Source organism: Prionailurus bengalensis, chromosome B3 (genome assembly GCF_016509475.1).
Source record: "Prionailurus bengalensis isolate Pbe53 chromosome B3, Fcat_Pben_1.1_paternal_pri, whole genome shotgun sequence".
Classification (NCBI taxonomy): Eukaryota; Metazoa; Chordata; class Mammalia; order Carnivora; family Felidae; genus Prionailurus; species Prionailurus bengalensis.
Window position 1 is genome coordinate 111,741,566 of NC_057355.1, and position 21,276 is coordinate 111,762,841.

The following is a 21,276-nucleotide window of genomic DNA, read 5'->3' on the forward strand; positions in this document are numbered from 1 at the left end:
CTTCCTGTCTTGCACGCATGCACACACACACACACACACACACACTCACACACACACACACACACACCCTCATTATGTCCGCCTAAAGAAGATCAAAAAGTCATCTTCCTCCTATGCACAAACTTCACATTACAGAGGAATCTCCTGACCTCAGTCTCTGTCATTAGATGCTGAGATAATCGGTCCTGTTCTAGTGACTCTGAAGTATCCCTGTCACCCTCCGCCTCCCACTGGGCCCCCACCAGAGTCTCTATTAGGCTGAGCCTTTTTTTTTTTTTTTTTTTTTTTTTTTAGTACAACGGGGTCTTACCTAACTCCACTTCCCAGATTGCTTCAGGCAGAGCAAAGCCCCGACATAAGTGTGGGGAAAGGAACTGGGGCAACAGGGAGGTGGTAAACATGTGGTATTGTGTGTGCAGGGCCCAAGGTAACAAAGGGAACACAGGCGTGTGCTATCCTCAGAGATCCTTGAGGAACTCATGGCAATTCAATTATGCCTTGGACAGAAAGCACCCCCTCTCTAAAGGTTCCTTAGGGGCTGTTTTTTGTTCCAGCCACAAAGCGAGCTCAAGGCTTCCTGCTAATTCTCCTGCTCATTCAAGCCAGCCTCATTATCGATGCTGCATTTTGGCACAGGCAGGAGCTCTCTTTTATGGACAGTACTTAAGAGCTCTCAGAAAGCAATCTTTCCTGCCTACGAATGTCTGGGGAAATGTGGCATGAGTGCCTTATGGCCTGATTCTAACTACAAGTGCGCTCAGAACGTTTCCTCCATCACACAGGATACACCCCACCCTGTGTGGTGAGTGCAGCGCTGTTTACCCCTTGTTGCTACAGTCCATGGTAAGAAGGAGACTGTGACTGAGAAAGACGGGAGCTCTGAGGGTACAAACCCAACAGTGCCTAGCAGGAATCCTGACTTTGGGGCCATACCCCAAGGGTGTGTCAGTGGCCCAGAGAAGATGCCCTCAGCCCCCAGCCCTACCCACACCCCACCTGCTGTTCAGGTGGTCCTGGTACTGCTTCACTTCCCCACTGCGAGGGTGGCTGCTGTCTACCAGGCTGTTGGCAGCAAGGTTCACGCCGTCAATCTGTATCATCAACGTCTTCATCTCCTGGTCCAGGATGTCAAACCTGATAGGGACAGAGAAGATGAGGACTGGGGAGGCAGCCTGGGCACTTGGCCTACTGCCCTGTCTCTGGAACCTGGAACTCTCACTTTCTCCTTCCATCTCCTAAATACATGTGACCGGGTAAGGGGGCAGAAAGGAAAAAGTAATGCTGACAGACTCTATTTTCTGATTCATGGGTCCAATTTCATAGTTTGGCATTTCTTGGACCAGGCTAGTAAACAGCTGGTTGCTTACCACATAGGCCATTGGCTCAATGGAGAGGCAGAGGGGAAAGAAGAGGTGTGTATGTTGGGGTGGGGGTGGGGTTGATCACCTCAAAGAACACCTGCCGTGTCTCCACTGCCACAGCTGCTACTCTTTGGCGCTAATTCCACTGGCCTTGATACCTTGACCTGAAGGATACCCTCCCCAGCCAGGTGCTCTGTCCCCGGGTAGGAGAAGGGGGAGCCTCTGGGGGCAGGGTGTAGTTATGCAAGCTGACCCTTCTGGGATAAGAGACCAGGTCTCTCCAGCACCCTGGGCCCACCCCAGCACACTCTAGGGAGTGACCTCTCCTCCTCAACTCTCTAGTTCTGTACTTAAGACACTTGGAGTGCCGTCCAGACTGGGGGCATGCTCCCCCATGCCCGAGTGCGGATAGAATCAGAATACTGGACAGGAGAGTCGCCTTACAGACCAGTAGTTTGCAAACTGGTCCCTGTGGCCATTTGGGGCTCTGTGGCTTAGTGACTGCCATAGAGAGCTAGAGGTGGTGAGGCTCCGACTTCTCACCTCCCCCTTAACCAAACAGTTCTACTTTCCTCTGTGTTATATGTCAGAGGTTCTAAATACAATTCATTTGAACAAAGACTGCTGTGGCCGAAAAGTAATTGAATAACTGGACTAGAAAGATCCCCTGTGTTATTTTAAGGAAGGCCCCAGGGGGCAAAGTACCCAAAGCCACAGAGCCTGATTAAAACCCATGACTCTGGTGCATGGCCTGAGCAATTAAGGGTATCCCGTTCCCTCTCAGGGAGAGCTCTCCTGATCTAGAGGTTGTTCCTACAGTGCAGGGCCATAGTGCGGGGAGCTGAGGGAGAGAAAGCCAGGCTCTGACCTGTGCTGTGCGACCTCCAGGTCCTCCAGTGTGTCTGGGATTTCCATCTGGGCCAGCCACTTTTCCTTCTCACCCATCCACAGCTCACAGGCATCTGTCTCCCCAAACACCGTATACAGGTCCAGGGCATCCTGCAGCCTCTGCCGACGCAGGTCTGCCTGGGCCACCACCTGCTGGTAGAGCTCCCGAAGGGCCTGCAGCCGGTTGGTCACATCTGGGGAATCCCGAAACTCTTGGGGGAAGTCCTGGGCCTGCTGTTCCAGATGTTCCATCACCCCGCGGCTCTCCTCCAGCTCCTCCAGGAAGTCCTTATGCTTCTTCCCCAGGGCCCGTGTGGCCCCCTCATCCTGTCCCACATCTTCACCTGAGAGCAGCCGGTGGGCATCTTGCAGCCAGGCCTTTAGGTCGTCAGCATCACCCTGGAACTGGAAGAAGTTCTCAGCATCCTGGAGGTTCTTCTTGCGAAATGCAGCCAGCTCCTTTAGCTGGTCCCACTGTGCAGACACCTCCTTGATTCGGGCCTCAATCTGTGGGTGCCCAAATTGCTTACGTGCGACCATGCCCTCTGCCTCCTGGAAGATCTGCTCCAGGTGGGTGTCCAGCCCTCGGAGCTCATCCTCAAAGGCCTTGTGCTTGCGCTGAAGGATGAGCACACTCGTCAGGTCTTTGCCATAGTCTAGGGAAGAGTAGATCTGCTCCTTCTCCTTGATCCAGCTCTCGGCCTCGTCCATCTCCCAGAAGAACTTCCAGAGCCGTTTGGACTGCTCCAACTGGGCCTTCCGTCCAGCTGCCATGTTGCTCAGCTCCTCAAAGCACTGCTCCAGGTGGCTGATACGGTCCTGGATAACCTGGGGGTCGCAAGGCTGGTATCCTGCGAGGAATGAAAGAAGGGAAGGGAAAAGAGGTAAGGGTTTTGTTTGTGGGCAAGCCTTGGATCAGTTGCCAGGCTAGAACCACACAATCTAGAACCTGCCATCTCACTGGGGCTTTGGAAGTGGACACAGAGTTCCCAGTTGCTCAGAGGACAGGCCAAGTTCTTTATAATTAGTTCCCATTAACAATTCAGGAATAAGGTGGGTCGGCTCTTGGTAGAAACGCATAACACAAAATTCTTTTTTAAAAGGCCCAGGCAGATTTCAAGATGATTCTTCAAGGAGGCATCAGGATCTTTAAGACCCAAAGCTATAATTCTAAATGGTATCTGCTGTATCTTGAACTAGCAGAGTGAATGGAAGGCAGATGATGCCTTATTGGTGCTTAGGAACACCTTCTGATTCTAGATTACTGAAGCAGTTGCCTGCTATCTGGAGAATTTTGCTCTCCTTCAAGCTTCTCTTTTGCACCTTAGTTGATGAAAGAAGCAGAATTCTAAAGCTGGAGGATTTATCCAAGTTGAGGTGCTAGAACGCTGGGCCAGAGCATAGGACTCTGGCTTCAGAGATCTCAACAGGGAGACATCCGTGGCCTCACCTTTCCCCTCAGTGAACTGCAGGGTGGCCGCAGTGATGGCCTTCACTTTGTCCCCTTGGATGGCGATGTCAGCTTCCATCAACTTGTGCTTCTGTAGCAAGTCCTCGACCTCCAACAAATGCTTCCCAAACTCAGCAGACAAGAGGTGAGCCTGGCAAAGAGGACAGACCGGGTAGAGGGGAAAAGGAGAGGTGAAGTCACATACCTGCTAGGAGAAGAGACCCCTCCAAAGGAAGCATCCATGGTATGGGGGCCTGGGAGTCAGACGCAGCTGGAAGATGCTTGCTGCTCAGCATGGAAGCTATAGAGGACTTCCTAGTGGGAGTGCCTTTCAGAATCATGCATGGAACGTTTTTCAGAAGCTCAAGCCCCACACTCGATCTCCTGCATCTGTCTCAAGGTTTGGGGCCTGGGCATGTGTATTTTTAGAAAGCTCCATGGTTGGTCTGATGTGCATCCTCAGCGAGACCCACTGCAGTGGAGGGAGAGGAGAGTCAGACTTCTTGGTTGCTCCTATGCTGGGAAGTCTGGATTCTAACCAGACTCAAACTGGGATTAGTTGGGGCCGGATTCTCCAAGCTCCTGATTCATGTCTATCACTTCTAGGTCCTGTAGGTTGGCACCTGTGCTACCATAAACCCAAGATGTTTTGATCACCCGAAATACAGTGGACCTGGGTTGGTGACTTGTCTGGAGCAGAGGGAGCCAAGCAGTTGATAGGTGGATGCAGCCAGACACCATACTGCCTCAGTTTCTCCATTTTGGGCCAGAGGCATGTTCGGCTGGGAGGCATCTAAGGAAGCACAGCTAACTGCAGGGCCAGTGCTGAGGTAGGGCTGGTGGGGAGGGGTGGGAGGCGGTAGGGGATGAGCAGCCTCCGGGGCTCACCTTGATCTCATCCATCCAGTCAATGCTGTGCAGCATGTCCTGGAAGAGCTTCTGCAGGGCCAGGGTTGTCTCCAGTCGCTGGCGCCGGGCCCTCAGCAGCTCCTGCAGATAGTTCCACAGGCGCAGGATGTTGTCCTTGCGGGCAGTGATGCGCTTCTGGTCATGGTAATTCTCCTTCTCTAGCTCCTGGGCCAGGTCCTCCAGGGCCCTCACCCGCTCCTCGTAAGCAGCTGTGTCGGTCTCGATGGCTTCATGCTTCTTCTTGGCGGCCTCCACGGCTGCCAGGTCATACCCAAAATTGTCCTGTCCCGTGCGGAGGAAAGCAGGTGGCTCAGTCAGGCTCCCCTTGGCCAGTCCCCAAGCACAGAGAAATGGCGGGTCCCTTCAGAACAACTGCTGGATGGGAAAGCCCGTCCGAGGGGTGCATTCTGCTGTTTTTCTCAGCCTATCTTATCAAAGCCAAGTTCCAAAGACTAAATGTCTTACAAGAGCCTTTAAAAGAAGCTCATAATTTTATTCACTGTGCCATACACGTGGGTATGCCGTGTCTAAGTGACTGACCAAGCCCTTTTGCAGCCTGCTGGCACTCACTGCCCTGCCTTGAATGGACCTGCCCGATTCTGGGCAGGAAGGGGCTGCTTCTCACTTGGAAGCCATGCAGCTGTAAACAGATGGCTCACTCCCATGCTATCTAGGGTGCACGCACACTCTCCGATTCTCTCAGAATGCTGGCTTTCCCCTTCCTGGACATTTGAGTCCAAGCTCTAAATGGAAAGGAACAGATGCTCTTATGGAGAATCAGCCCTGGGGTCAATTTTTGACTAGTGAAATATGACATGATCCTAGAGGTCAGAGTCCACAGAGAGTTCTTCCTCAAACGTGAATGCCGATTTACCCAGTCATGGGGAGCAGGGCCACAAGGCCTGTGGAGAGGCTTATCCCACTGCCACTGAGAGGCCAGCTGGGGCTCCAGCCCAGCTCACTGCTGGGGCTCTGGAAAGCTTCTGCCTCCTGCCATCCCCAGTGTGTCCCCCACTACCTGAGCCACGAGGCGCTGGTTTTCATTGAGCCACGTCTCTCTCATGGCGGCCTTTCTGTCAAAGCGTCGGGCCAACTGCTCCAGCTTCTCCTGCCGAATGAGCTCCTCCCTCAGGGCCAGCTCCCGCCGATACTCAGCTTCCTCCAGGCTTTCCCAGGCCTGTGTGAGGGACACAGGAGAACTCTTGGGGCATAGGGGAACACCTAGGTTTGAGGGTTCTGTCTCTTTCACCTGACACGGAGTGATTTCAGGAATCTAAGCAGAGCCTAGATTAAAGTTCAGTCCATCTTTTGGCTACCAAAGACTTGGGGAGCACTGGTCCTGACCTCCCAGTTCCTTCCTCCACTAAACCTGCCTTAGACTCTTGGCCTAATATAATGTTACTCACCTCTGTGGGTGCTCAGTAAATTCTCACTGACTAAATGGCTACTTTCATTCTGTTAGGATGTCCAAGTGATGCTAAGCCTCCAAACCTCTGAAGTACCAGAAAGCATTTCCCTTCTAATTAGTTCATATTCATCCCATAGTCAGAGAAACTAAGCTCTAAAACTGGCTCCAAGAATGGACTCTGGGCATCTGAACAGGGGGATGAATTAATGGACAGTGAGTGGAGTCAGACCTCTCAGAACGAGGTTCAGAGAGCATTCCCAAACAGCCAGCATGTGCAGTTAATAACACTACAGAAGGTGGCTTGGTTTAATCCTGCCCAGTAACCATTCCCTGTGCCCTTATCAGAAACTCATTCAACCCACTGGCAATGTGTAACGAAAACACCGCCATACCCGGTTGATGTCAGACACTAGTTTCCCATCGTGAGGTGTATACACTTTCTGATTGTTGGCTCTCATCCGGGACTGGATGGTAAACAGTAGGACTTCCAGATTACCCTTCTCCTGAAACCTGTTGAGAAAACAAAGGTAGGGAAATTAGTGTCGAGGTCCCCATATTTTTTGCTGAAGTCAAAATGGAACACTGGCATCTTGGAGCTGGGATAGCAAAGCATGCTTTCCTTAAAAACAAAAAGTAAAGAGGATGTGTAGGTTTACTTACCTGTTAAGAAATCTATCATACTCACCAACTGTGATCTGCTCGGGGTTGAGTCTTTATAACACAAACCAGAAAAAACACAACAGCCACCACAGTGTTTGCTTATCATTTGCTTCTACAGGGGAATGGCTAACTGGAGTATTCCAATAATTCCTGCAGATACCAAGCTTTACCAATTGACACAAAAAAACTCTTCCCTGTTCTGAAATGATGAAGGCTTCTGACTAGCTCTTTAGTCAGCTTTTTACTGAGTGAGCCAAATAAACCTTAGAAGCCTCATTATCCATGTAAGAACATATTGTACTGAGAGCAACTTTCACTTGAGTACTAATGAACCAGCCCTCTGGACAAGTCCTAAAGGCCAGATGCTTCTGAGTGGGGAGGAAAGACTAGGCTCCAGGGTGGTAATAGGTATAGGAGATGAGAACTGACAGCGGGGCGAATGTCTGGAACCGAAGGTCTAAGCTCAAGGTAACTGGGTACTTTTACATTTCCGTATGTACACAAGTATCTACCTACTTCTGCATCCTCCACGTAGCAGTCGAAGACTGGCTATAAACAAGGTCCCTACCCTGAGGCAATCCTGACAGAGCTGACCACTCAGTCACTTCAAGAGGGCTATAGCCCAGAGCACCATCTGCTCAGCCAAGAGACAGCACCCCTGTGGTGCACTGCCTGGTAGATGCACAGGGGATGTTATCCGTACTGGATTTAGGACTTTAAAAGTGGGTTAGTGTCAGGCCAGAAACCAGATGCTTGCTTACAGTACATTCTAGACTCCATGTCTCATCTTTCTCTGTTTGAGAGTCATGAATGAAGAGTGTGGGAGGTGAGGGGGAGGAACGAGGCAGAGGGCACCACCAGTGAGCTAGAAATGTTTCAGAAGAGCTGGACCAGCTAACAGCAGGTGAGATGGAATGTCCCCGTGTCTGTGCGTACCTGCATGCATGTTTTTATGGGTGTGTCTGTATGTGCACATATGGTTCTGTTTGTGCCTATGTATGCACACATGTGCACAGGCCCTGCACACACTGGGGTGAAGCAGGGGTCTCAAGAGGCAGGCTAAATGCTGTGTTGATGAGCAGTGACAGATGAGAGAGAAACAGGATGTACCTGATGACCAACAGGACCCCACACAGAGAGCTCTGGGGCTGAGAATATAGAGGTCATTACCAGATAGCAAAAGCATGGCTTAGTGCACAGAGGAGAGGAACATTCCAGCACAGGTTCTTTGAAGAGACTCAGAAGTCTGAGATGTCACTCCTGCTCCCCTTCAGGGATCTGGGAAAGTACTTTCTTTGGCTATGAGTTAAGGGTTACTCATCAGTGCCCATTTCCTACAGGCTGATGGCTTGGGAGCAGGGAGGCAGGGTGGGGATGAAGTAGATGACAGATGTGAAGCTCTCTAGTTTCTAGGATATACCTCCTGGATACACTTCTCAAGGCTCAGAGACTGGCTCTACCTTGGCAGTTTCTTAGCACTGATGCCCACCCTCCAAGTGCCAAGGCCCTTACTTGGGTGGCTTCTCCACGGTGCGGTAGGTGCTGAAGGCCTGGAGTTGTTGCTGGACGCCTGTCAGGGAGTTGGCAAACTTGCGGCTGTTCAGGACAGTGATGGTCTGCTCAATCCAGGTGAGCAGGTCAGAGGCCAGCCCACTGTACTTTTCAATCATCTTCTCAGTCTCAATGGCATGGTCAATTACCTAGGGAACCACTTTATTACTTATCCTTATCAGAAGAACAATGACATCAATGAGGCCACCAATGGGGACCACAATGAAGGTGGTCCTCCTCTCCAAAACTGGAATGTTCCATGTTGGGTTTGTTCCCTGAGCCCAACAGCACTGCTAAGGCAGGAGGAATGGACTGAAAGTAGACTGGAAACATTAGTAGGAAGCTAGCTGTGCTAGGGCTCAGGGGCAGCTCCACCCTACCCCTGACCCTGTAAAACACTAGTAAAGCTTGCTGTGCCAGGACAGCAGCTACTAGAAAGACCAAGGTCTCATTTATTTTAAAATGATTAGGAATCCAGGGTTTCTAGAGGCACTGTCTTCGCTAAATGCCAGACACACAAGAAGAATGAGAAATGGTCTCTGCCCTTGGGGAGCTGTGGACCAGCAGGGGAAAGGAATCTGGCATGAGGGGTCCATACAGTGTGATGGGATCCTGATATACCACAGGAGCTAAGAGGCCCAGAACCACAATAAACTAATAAATAAAAGCCCATCGTGTTCCTGTGGAAATGTTCATGAGATTTGGGTGTGCCGGTGGAAGATGGGATCAGAGCTGCAGGCTAGGACATCCATCTTTCAGGACAGACCATCAAATTGCTTTGGAATTCAGCTTGGGAGCCATTAACTTGGCAATGTTTGGCTTCAGAGGAAGTTGGTGGGGAGTGATCTATAACCCCCCCCCCCCCCAATGCAGCCAGGGCCTATACACAAAGCTCTTAGAGTAGTAAAGAAGCATCTCGGTGCGACAAACAGGGAAACGGGGGACACTCTGGTTATGAAACGGCTTTGTACCTTGCCGACACGCTTGCCCTCCACTGCCAGCACCTTCATCTTGGAGAAATAGTGGTAAAATGCCACCACATAGGTAATAATGGACTTTTCATCAGGGTTTTCTGTGAAGACATCTGCAAGAGGAAAGGGTGTGCTCTCAGAACCCAAATGGAAGCTGGAAACGTCAGGCTCAGAGGGCTTATCTCCCTGTTCCTATAGCATAAAATTCAACTACAGGACCCAAGTGACAAACAGAGGGGTGAGAATGAAAGAATAAGTGTTTGCAATTTTAGTGAGAGGATCAAATCCATATTAGGACCACAAATGATGAAAGAAGTAAAAAGAAGGATCCAAAGACTACAAGTGGGCCCCCAGTTGGGCCAGGCAAATGTGGGGAACCACCATGGATCTGAAGAGCAGGCCCGGAGCAGAGCCCTGGCCCAGCCAATGTCCCCTCGCTGTGTCCACGCCTGGCCCAGCACCAGGCCTAGACTCCTCCAGGTGCCCTGCCAGTTTGGGGCTCCCTCCAGCCTGAGCACTGGCTCCCATCACTGCAGCAGAGGACTGGAGCAGGTGTAGCTCACCTTCAGGGTCGAGGAGCGGGATGATGCCCAGCTGACGCTCAGCCACATCAAACGCATGCTCAAGGTTGTGTCGTGCATTGGAGTCCTTCAGCTTATCGAAGTCGATCAGGTCAGGCCTGGGGACAAGGCCAGGCTGTTAAAAGGGGAGTGGCCATGGCATCCCCCACCAAGAGAGCTTCCCCAGCACAAAGCAAGGATGCTGGGCAGAAGTCAAAGGAGACAGGAGCAGGAGGGGGCCAGCTGTGAACACTAGTACAAGGGGAGGGGGCAGTGGGCATGACTGAATTTCAGGGAGGCAGGGATGCTGAGGGTGAGAGAAGGCCCAGTGGAGAGAACATTCCAGGGAAGCTTGAACAGGAACCTACACGTTGAGTAAAATGTATCCAAACAGCCCAGGTGTTCAGTGTCATTTCCACAGCCCTCTCCTCACCCTTACCTATGTTTGTGTATCAGAGCGTTAAAGGCCAGGCCATCCTTCCAGCTGGAGGTGAAGTTGGTTACATTGACCTGGGGGTAGCTGCATCCAAAAGAAACAATAAGACCTAAGAAATTGATTCTTTGGGGGTCTCAAAAAGTGTCTACACCGAGAAACTAATACACAAGACAGAAATGTATCCATCCCTTCTTGAGCCCCTTCAACAACAGACAGCAGTTAAGTCACAAGAAGAGGCTCCTCCATAAGGGGGGCCCAAGAGACTCACACACCCAACAGACCCCAGACAGTGCAGCCCAGGCAACTCTGGAAAGGAATGCTGAATTTCAGGCCTCTAAGAGTCAGGTCAGGATAAATTTTGCGTCAGTTACCCCAATGCTGCTACAGTTCTGGGTGATATGGGTGTTCCCTGGGTATGGCAGTACTTGGGGGAAGTAAGGGCGTGGTGGGGAATGTAGTAATGAACTGATTCCCAGGGCATACCCTGCTGTCTTCATCTGACACCATAATAGCAATGCATCCTTGGCCGAGCGTGTCTCACGACCTTCCATTGTTTGGACAACAATGTCCTGAATCTAGGGGTGCAGGAACAAGAGAGGGAGGAATTAGATTTGCATCTGGCTCTGTGCCTTCCTTCTCTCCCTCCCTCTTTCTTCTTAGCCACCCATCTGCATTGTCAGCCCTGCAGAAACACCACAGCTTAAGGCCCTGCATCCCAGTGGCCCGTTTCTCTGCCTTAGTCAGCTGCACAGGATGGGGATGGCTTCCTCATGTTGGAGGAGACAGCTCTAACCTGATGACTAATGGGGTACTGAGAATAAACAAGATACCCCAAATCCTCCTCTGAGTAACAGTGCCCTACAAGGAACAACATGAATATTGAAAGGGACTGTATGTTTGATTAGTAGCTCCTCTTACCTTTCATTCTCCCCAATTCTGCCATTATTACTGCTTAACTATAAGCACCGACAGAGAGTGAAGTGGGATATCCAAGACCCCTTGGATGAGCTCTTCAGTCTGGGAATTGTGTGCTGTCTTCTTCCTCCCTGCCTTCCCTGCCTCAGGACTAGATTCTTTCTGTCCCCAAGCCAGCATGTGGAAGGCCCTGCTTTCCTTCCCTTGCACTTTCTCAACTTCCTTACAGATAATGAACCTTGAATTTCAGGGTGGGAAGAGAAAAGTTTCTGATTGAAAAACATAAAATAGATCTTCTGTATTGTTTTCGCAACTTGTGAATCAAACTATTTAAGAAAAACCAAAAAGTTACACATGTGGGGGGAAGGGGACAAAAGCAGATCTTGTGGTCAGATCTCTGCCCAGCTACTAGTTTCCATCTTCTCCCTCAAAAGACTACACTGTTGACTGAACAGCTCACCTTGAGCTTCAGTGACCAGGCAATGTAGAGGACGGTCCCTTCTTCCTATAAACGTTGTCCCACAAGACAGGTTTCTAGCCTCCCAGAATGTGCATACTCGTACTTCATTCACCATTTTATAAGATTCCTAAGCCCTATCTGGCCCCTTAAGGCTCCCTCCACTCCCTCTGCCCCCTTGGCACTCACCTGGAAGCGAAGGATGATGGTCCAGATGAGGCCCAGGACCAGGCGGTGGTTGCCATCCACGATGTCATGGGAGCCCATGTTTTCCAGGTGCACACGCTGCTCCTTGAGGAACTGCAGGGCTTTGTCCACATTCTCCAGGCAGTGGATGCGCATCTTCCCCTTCGTGGGCTTTGGCTGAAGGACAGCATTGGCCCCATGGGCACGGAGGGACCTCACGGTCACCCCCAGAGGTGGTTGCAGCCTAGACCAGTTCCTGCCATCAGCATCCACCCTCCACCCTCCTGGCCAAACTCCAACCCTCATGCTCACTGCTTGCCACTTTTCAACCCCATCCTTTCAGCAAAGTTCAGAGGCTCCCCCTTCCTTGAGCATCCAGAGCTCTGCAATTGGGCTGTGTCGGTACAGTTCCAGGGTCTGAACAAAGCCTTCTGAGTATGTAATAAATGACATTCAAGAGCAGTAACACAACAGATAGTTAATTGAGCACTTACTATGTGCCAGACACATTTCTAATAACTATTTACTGTTGGTTGGTGATAAGAGTGGCTTTCTGTTTGGTGATTGATACAACAGGGTCTATTCCAGCGTCCAGCCTCCTCCTCCATCCCTGAATGGCCCCAGCCAAAACTTAAGGGGACCACCCCTGAGGAGTAGCCACATCATGTGAAGGGTTCCCAGTGGTAACTCTTTCTAGTGGGCTTTCAATACAGTGTAAAAGGCAGCAGCCTGGAGTTGAAAAGGCAACAGAAGAATGTGGTACCTTTTCGTTCAAACCCCAAGGATCTCAGTGCTTCATCAGGCACAGGTATCATTTTATCCATGGGGGAAACAAGGCAAAGAAGATCCTGACTAATAGGCCCAAGGTCATAATGGAAGTCACTGAACAAAACACAAACCTTCATCTGGTTCTCCCTCAGAGACAACATTACTGCCAGGTGGGTTACAACTGAGAGGACATATAATAAATTTCCACTTGTAAGAGTGACAGAACACACAGGAAAATATCGTCCATGCTTTCCTCTGGGTTCCAAGAAGGATGCAAATTTCTCCAACTGGGTAATAACCCATCTTAGCCTGCATGAGGCAACAGATGGTAGGTCCACTGCAGGCCAGCGACAGATGCCCAGGCCCCACGTGGACAAAGTCAAGAGCTCTGCATGGCTTCTGGGAGAAGCATGAAGAGGTAGGAGTGGCCATTAGGCAATGAATTCTGAGTAGAGGTCAGAGAACTCAGGAAGCCACATGGACATCTCACATCAGTAAGCAATGAAACCTCCCAAAAGAATAAGGAGAAACCTTGGAAGGCCATGAGAATTGGAGATACCCACAGACCATGTCTTTCCTGAAGAGGGGACACGGCACAACCACACGGTGCAGGGAAAGAGGCCACGACACAGAAAGGGGCTTTACCAGCATCTCTCCAGAGAGCACCTCCAGGAGCTTGATGAGCATCCGTCCATCCCGCAGATCCTTGTAGAGGTCAGTGATGCGACAGGGCACACGAGCCAGGTTTGAGTTCACCCATTTTGTGAAGGTCTTCTTCTGAACCACTTCCCGCTCATCTGAGTGGGGAGAAGAGCCTTGGGTGAGGTGCCTGGGGTGACAGTGTCAGTGTGCAATGTGACATAGGGCTGAGGGGATTTCTTAATCCCAGGGTCCCCTGATCCCTGGTAGAGGAGGCTGAGGTACCTATTTCATCCCTTTCCTAGGAACATTGGCTGTCAGAGTGTAGCCTTTGGGCACCATGGGTCCATGGACTGGGGCAATGAAGAGATTACTTCTACTACCACATTCTATGCCCAGTGGCTAGGCATGCCTAATTCAGCCACCTGTTTTCCTGTGCCTGGCAGAATGCTCTGTCCCTTTGTACCAGTAAACTCAGATTTCAACGCCAGGTTCACCCGTCTACCCATCCAACAAACATTCCCTGCCTAGAATGGTCTCTCTGGCCCTTCCACTCGACCCCACCCCCTCCACCTAACTCCTATTTGTCCAGAAAGCTTTTGCCAACCCCTTGCCGGGCTTAGGCCTCCCCTTGTGTGCCCCACCCCCTGCATATACATTTCTCATTTAGGTCTTGCTTCACATTCATAGGAGTTGAAAGCCTGTCTCTCCTGCAAGCAAAGTCTGTCTGTCTATCTGGTTCACTTCTATAACCCGAAGGCCTAGCGCCCGCTACACGGTAGATATTCCAGAGCTGTACTGTATTGAGTGCACATTTACTCAGCTTCCGTTGGTGGAGGCTCACGCTAGGCCTGATAATACATAAAAGCAAAACCAACTGCCTGCCCTGAAGAAGCTCCTGGTAGGCAGAGAAGAATGGTGAGCAAGGCAAGTTGGAATGTATGATCCGCACAAGTTTAGGCATACAGGAGGTTTGGGTTGGGGGCCGTCCATTGCATTATGCTGCCTCTCTCACCCCCAGCATACCAGGCAGAGGTTCTCCCTCTTCAGACCTGAGCAGCTGACAGACATCCCTACTCGAAATCAGCATCAGCCCTAACCAGGCTTCTCGCTGCACCAGTTCAGGAGAGGTACCTCTTGGCACCTCTGTAAACCAGATTCTGGTAACCTGCACAGTTATGGCTGGGAGCCTTGAACAAGATGCTGGAGAGAGAGAAGCTGGGATAGCACAAAGAATGGGGGAGGAGCGGAAGAAAAGAGAAAGGGGGAGAAGAGGGAAGGAGGGTGTACCCTTGTTGTTGTCCCTAGTGAACAGTTTGTGACCACAGGCTTCGGGCGTTTCGGTGCAGGAGCTGGCTGGTCTGACAGTTGCAGAGGAAGCCTGGGGAGGGTGCGTGGGGGTTGGGCACAGCCAAGGCAACTCAGAGCAGCCTAGCCAGGAGAGATGTCAGCCCCTGGGGGCAGGCTCAATGTCCGCTCTGCTGAGCCCAAACCGTGGAAAGGTTGGCCTTTTAAATTATTAAATACCTGATTTAACAACAACAAAAAGAGAAGCCCCGCCAGCATGGCCTCAAGGGTATAATTTTGGCGGTTCTGGAGGCTCACAGCATCAAATTCCTTCCTATTGCGCTATTTTAGTGTGAGGAACTCAGACACATTATACACTTATTCATTCATCCAGCCAATGTTTACTGCACAACCACTAGGTGCCAGGCTCTGGGGGAGATGGGGAATCAAGGACAGGAAAGACAGCCCCTTCCTTGAAGCAGACATACTCTGCTATAAATAAGATGGGCTCTGGAGTCCTATATGAAGAATTCAATGGCAGCCATCTAAATAAGACTTCCATGAAGAAGAAAAATACTACTACTGATTATATGAGTCTCAGATAAAAAATTAAAATGGCATCCATTCATACCAGGCCACTGGGCAAAGTTTCAGGTGAAAAAACCCTCCTTACTCTTTTGCTGGCAAGTTAAACCACTTTCCTGATTTCAAGGACTGTTCAGTAAAATGTAACTAAAGTTTCAAAGATATATTGGACAAGAAGCAATTGCATTTATTCTGGGGCATGTTTGGGCTCAATAGAACCCGCCATGACCCCGTGATGCCTTCCCTAGAAACCAGAACTGTTCTGTTTTTAACTTTTTAATGTTTCTTCACTTTTGAGAGACAGAAAGAGAGAGCACGAGCAAGGGAGGGGCAGAGAGAGGAGGAGACATAGAATCTGAAGCAGGCTCCAGGCTCTGAACTATCAGCAGAGCCCAATACAGGGCTTGGACCCACGAACCCATGAGATCATGACCTGAGCCGAAGTCAGATGCTTAACCAACTAAGCCACCCAGGTGCCCCTAAACCAGAGCTGTTCTTTAAGGGGCTAGCTCTTCTAACTGATGGAGCTTTGAGCAAGGGCTAAAATTTTTAGCCCCCTTAGAGAGAAGTGTGTCAAAAAACTTAAGTCCTTTCTTCATTTCTCCTTTTCCTGTTTTTAAGAATCCCAAAATTTCATCACATGGGTAACGAGACCCATTTATTTATGGTTGGCGAAGGGTGAGGAAGTGCTTTTAGCTGGGGACATGGGATTTAATTCTCGGCTGCTGGGCTGGCACATATATTGGAACAGATATATCATAAATTACCCTTCGGTCTCCCCAGTTTTCAACACACAAATGAAGCCTCGTAGACCCCAAAATGTTGGAGCCACAGGTTTAGAGCTCAGGCAGGCAGCTTCTTGGCTGCTTTTTACTTGAAGACTGGGGTGAAATTGCCCAGAATCACCAGCACCCTGAAACACTCTGCAGTGTTGAGACATGGGAAGGATTCTGAGAGGCTAATGATGATCATAAGGAGAGAAAGCCCAGGAGTGGGGATTAATTTCCATTAGCTGTTTTGCTCTGGCTGCTCCACGTCGGCATGCTCAGCAAATTTACTCCCAGCATGCCCCAGGCGCCCATCAGGAGCCTTCCAAGTACAGGAGAGGCGGGTGGCCCAGGGCCAGCTGGGCTGGGAACCCCGGTGGTGTGGACAGGCTGGGGCAGTGGCCATGTATTGGGCCTGCTGTCCCCAGGGGGCCTGGGCCATCTTGCATGGACCCTCTGTGGAAAGGAGTCCTCAGCAAGGGCTGGCTAGGGGCCAGACCTCATTTCCAGATCCCTAACCCTTCCAGTGCAGGAAAGGGAACAAGTCTACCAGCATGGTCTGACTCAAAGCCACCAGAGCCTCAGAAAACCCTTGTGCCTTTGCTGCCCTCAAGGGTAGGGCCCTCCATTCCTGTCTGTTCTTCCTCTCCCTTTCCCTCCCAGGATGGGACCACCTTCAGTCCTTCCTACATGTCAGGGCTTCTCCTAGAAAACTCACCTTCTCTGACCAGCTGGCTAGAACAAGTGTCTGGATACTGTGACTGGGTGATCTTTCATTTACATTCCCTTTCCAAGGTTTGGTTTGAGGTCAAACAGACCCACAAAACACGGACTCAAATATTTGTCCACTAATAAGTGAGTTTATAGTACCTGGCACACAGAAAGCTAGCCTAAATGTTACCATCACTCTTATCGTCACTACTACTACTATTTTTTTAGTTAAAAAAGTTTTTTAATCTTTATTTATAAGAGAGAGAGAAAGAGACAGAGAGCCAGTGGGGGAGGAACAGAGAGGGAGACACAGAATCCGAAGCAGGCTCCAGGCTCCAAGCTGTCGGCACAAAGCCCAATGTGGAGCTTGAACTCACAAACTGTGAGATCATGACCTGAGCCAAGTTGGACGCTTAACTGACTGAGCCACCCAGGCACCTAAGGACAGTTCATTTTAAAATGAACATATAAAAGCTGTCACAAGGTGACACTGGATTAGTTACCAGATAAATGGCACATACAGTAAATGGTCATGGGCCAAAGGGGACAGAAGTCATTTCTAACTGGAGTAGGCAAGGGGGTTTCTCATAAAGAAAACCTCTTTGGACAGGTAGAGGAGGAGGGGAGCCAGGAAGAGAGGAGGAAGAGAGATATTCCCAGAGAGACATGGAAGGATGGAGCTTGTTCAGGGGCTGCTGAGTAGCTACAGGTGAGAAGAAAATGTGTGAGGGGTGCCTGGGTGGTTCAGTTGGTTAAGTGTCTGACTTTGGCTCAGGTCATGAGCTCACGGTTCCTGAGTTCGAGCCCTGTGTTGGGCTCTCTGCTGTCAGCACAGAGCCCGCTTTCAGATCCTCTGTCTCCCCGCTCCCCACCCTCCTGCCTCTCTCCTGCTCATGCTCATCTGCTCTCTCTCTCTCAAAAATAAACATTAAAAAAAAGAAGAAAATGTGTGGAAAATAGGTTTTAAAACCGAATATGGAAAGCCTTGAAAGAAAGGCTAAGAAGTTTAGATTTAATCCTAAAAGCAAAAGAAACCACTGAAGGTATAGGAGGTTCATTTCCTGGATTACTAGTTTGTAAGGCCCTCAATGATAACAGTAATAAAAAAAGTGTTTCAGCTTAAAATGAAATGTGAAAATTTACATAAAGAAACACCTTTATATATTTTTAAAGGGATTCACAATATGTGCCCCATTTTAAAAAATGCTTATTTATTTTTGCGAGCGAGCAAGAGAACACGAACAAGCAGAGGAGGGGCAAAGAGAGAGGGAGACAGAGGATCCAAAGCAGGCTTCTTGCTGTCAGCACAGAGCCTGATGCGGGGCTTGAACTCACCAACTGTAAGATCGTGACCTGAGCCAAAGTCAGACACTTAACCGACTGAGCCACCCAGGTGCCCCAAGAACACCTTTTTAAAAGTCTCCTGAGGGGGCGCCTGGGTGGCTCAGTCGGTTAAGCATCCGACTTCAGCTCAGGTCACGATCTCGCAGTCCGTGAGTTCGAGCCCCGCGTCGGGCTCTGGGCTGATGGCTCAGAGCCTGGGGCCTGCTTCCGATTCTGTGTCTCCCTCTCTCTCTGCCCCTCCCCCGTTCATGCTCTGTCTCTCTCTGTCTCAAAAATAAATAAAACGTTAAAAGAAAAAATTTTTTTTAATTAAAAAAAAAAGTCTACTGAGGTGCTTAAAAGATTTGAACAGGTGGCAAGGCACATCCAAGTCTTGACTAGGAAAACTCAATATCATAAAGATGTCAGTTTACTCTAAATTCCTTTACATATTGAATATTATTTTAAATATATTTAAATTATATAACTTAAATTTGGGGGGAAACTAGAGAAGCTATGAGAAAATGCATTGGAAAAACAAATAGCTAGGAAAATCCCAAAAAGAAGAGTAACAGACCTTCCCAGGCATTTTTGTATCAGATAATAAAGCACAGTATAAAGGTACAATGATAAAACTGTGTGCTACTAGCATATGAAAAGACATATCGATGGAACAGAAGTAGTCCCAAGCACAGAGAGGCACTTGATAACTGATAAAGGTAGTTATTTCAAATAGAAAGGGGAAAAAAAGGATTATTGGGTAAGCGGTGTGGAAAAAATTAGATGCCATCCAGGAAAAATTAACTTATATTTATACCTCACATTCCATGATAATTTCATTCAGATAAAAACTGAAAATGTAAAAATTAAATCATAAAAATACCAAAACCAATCATGGTTGAATGCTTTTGTTTTTGTTTTCTAATGATGCTGGTGTAGAAAAAGTCCTCCTAAATAGGACACAAAATTCAAAAGGTAGAAAATAAAAGATTGAAATTTCAACTACATTAAAAAAAAAAACTTCAGTCAAAATTTCTGCTCCTATGAATTAAAATTAAAAAAAACTTTTGTGTGGGTTAGAATACCACAAGCAAAGTCACACAAATGACAAAGGATATTTGTAACTCACATCTTTCAAAGAGCCAATTCCCTTAGGATATAAAGAACATACACGAACTAATGAGGAAAAAGACCAACAATCTAATAGCAAAATGGACATATGTATGTGAACAAAAAGTTAACAGAAAACTGTAAAATGGTCTTTAATGTGTAGAAAATTGTCCAAGCTATTCATAGAAGTACAAATTCAAAGTATAAACATACACACGAAATTTAATAAATGGCCCTTAATTAGTTTGGACAGATTAATTATAAAAGACATTTTTGAGACAACTGGGAAAATTTGAATATTAAGTGGGTTATTAGATTGTATTAGAGTTGATGTTAATTTTATTAAGTCTGCATTTTTGCCAGCACATAGCTGTAAGCTAGGGGTAAAGCTAGGGGTAATAGTAGTATTATAGTTAGGTGGGAAATGTTCTTGTTTTTCAGAGGTTCCTACTAAAGCATTGGGGTAAAATGTCATGGCAATCTTCAATTCACTTTAAAAATACGTCAACCCCTCAAATAGACAAGCAAATATGGTAAAAAAATAATAACAGTTGTTAAGTATAGGTGAGGATTCATTATACTTTTATCTCTATTTTTTTGTATGTTTGAAATTTTTCATACTAAAAGTCAAAAAGTACAACGAAAGTCCATCAAGACACTGCTTCACTTGTCGGGGGGGCACAGATCAAAAAGTCTGATAAAATCCGGTGTTTGGTTAAGGGTGTGGGGAAAAAAAATTCATATGTTGCTAGAGAAGTTATGAGGCAATTTGGCAAGACTGATCAGAATTATATATGCACATACTTTTGAACCCAGTAAATCCACTTCTAGGAATATATCCTCCCGACAAACATATATTTGGGAATTAATCTATGTATAAGGTTATTCATTGCATTTTTAAAAATAGTGAAAGACTGGAAACAATGAAAATGTTCACCAATAGGAGACTGGTTAAATTAAAATTGTATGTCCATACAATAGAAAACTTAATTGTTGTAAAAAAAAATGAAGCTGTTTATGTATTAATACAAAACAATCTTCAATATATCTTGGGTGGAAGAAAACACATACAGCAATGTGTAGTAAAAAAAGAAAAAAAAGACTGGGAAGAAGAATAGACCGTTTGCTAATATATGCATAAAATACGCCTGGAAAGATGCATGGGAAATTGAGAACACTAATTATGGGAAAAGAACTAGGTATCTGAAGGACCAAGGTGGGAATAAAACATTTTTTGCCCTTTTATACATCTTTTGAGTTTTATCCCCTGGATGTATATGTTATTTATTCAATATAGAAATCTATTTTTCTTTTTCTTTTTTTTTTTTTTTAATTTTTTTTTTCAACGTTTATTTATTTTTGGGACAGAGAGAGACAGAGCATGAACGGGGGAGGGGCAGAGAGAGAGGGAGACACAGAATCGGAAACAGGCTCCAGGCTCTGAGCCATCAGCCCAGAGCCCGACGCCGGGCTCGAACTCACGGACCGCGAGATCGTGACCTGGCTGAAGTCGGACGCTTAACCGACTGCGCCACCCAGGCGCCCCTATTTTTCTTTTTCTTAAGAAAATATTAAACTTTTTTTTCCTCCTCCTCCAAGATGGCCCAGTTCCCTGTGTGTCCTGCTTCAGGGACTTTTCACGAGACAAAAATCACAAGCATGGTTAACTGCCTGAGCCACAAGAAAGATGGAAGGGAGAGAGGGACAAGGTTTATGAGTTGAGGAACATTTCCTACATCCCTTGAGAACAGAGCCCAGAAGGGAGGTCCATGGGTCCTGTGGGAAGGTTTCGCTCTGCCCCCCTGACCACCATGTAGCTACTCTCCCAGGTCTTGCCCTCTGAATATCCCCCACAGGTGTTTTAAAGCACAGACCTCTCCCCTGGAGTCAAAGTTCTTTCCCTTTCTTTCTTGTGTTCTACCTTCTCTAGGCTTCTTCTTGGCTCTTCCTTCTGCTTCCCTCCTCCCTTGGCGACAGCATGCCTGCCACTGGCCCCACCTACTATGGTACCTGCTTCACTTCCTGACATCATGGGCATCCGGGAAGTTTGTTATCAAAATTCCCCAGTGTTTTAAAAATAAAAGCCTATTACACATTGGCTGTTCTTAAGCCACATGGTTTAGTTGAAATAGTTTATCTTGGAACCTCTATTACCCAATTCTAGGCCCATTTATCTATTTCTGCCCTAGTTTCCTATAAAATTCCTTGCATGCTTCATATCCCTCCCTCTTTTGTCTGTTAAAAATCTGCTATCAAGACTAGAGAATAGCAGGGTGCCTGGCTGGTTTGGTCGGTAGAGCATGTGACTCTGGATCTCGAGGTTGTGAGTTTGAG

General features: G+C 48.1%; 1 protein-coding gene across 2 annotated transcripts in view; it reads right to left on the minus strand.

The window, feature by feature from the left end:
• Positions 1-21,276, minus strand: part of SPTB (spectrin beta, erythrocytic) — a 128,506-nt gene that overhangs the window by 37,005 nt on the left and 70,225 nt on the right. For both annotated transcript variants that reach the window (XR_006293409.1, XM_043556350.1), the window contains exons 3-15: positions 13,166-13,317; positions 11,756-11,929; positions 10,678-10,769; positions 10,198-10,278; positions 9,762-9,877; positions 9,199-9,311; positions 8,189-8,376; positions 6,409-6,526; positions 5,627-5,785; positions 4,588-4,890; positions 3,700-3,850; positions 2,230-3,100; positions 997-1,134 (exon numbers count right to left, since the gene is read on the minus strand). Coding sequence is in view for 1 of the 2 variants with exons in the window: in XM_043556350.1 (XP_043412285.1) it covers positions 997-1,134; positions 2,230-3,100; positions 3,700-3,850; positions 4,588-4,890; positions 5,627-5,785; positions 6,409-6,526; positions 8,189-8,376; positions 9,199-9,311; positions 9,762-9,877; positions 10,198-10,278; positions 10,678-10,769; positions 11,756-11,929; positions 13,166-13,317 (2,656 nt within the window). In the remaining variant the exon portion in view is untranslated. The remainder of the gene's footprint in view (positions 1-996; positions 1,135-2,229; positions 3,101-3,699; positions 3,851-4,587; positions 4,891-5,626; positions 5,786-6,408; positions 6,527-8,188; positions 8,377-9,198; positions 9,312-9,761; positions 9,878-10,197; positions 10,279-10,677; positions 10,770-11,755; positions 11,930-13,165; positions 13,318-21,276) is intronic.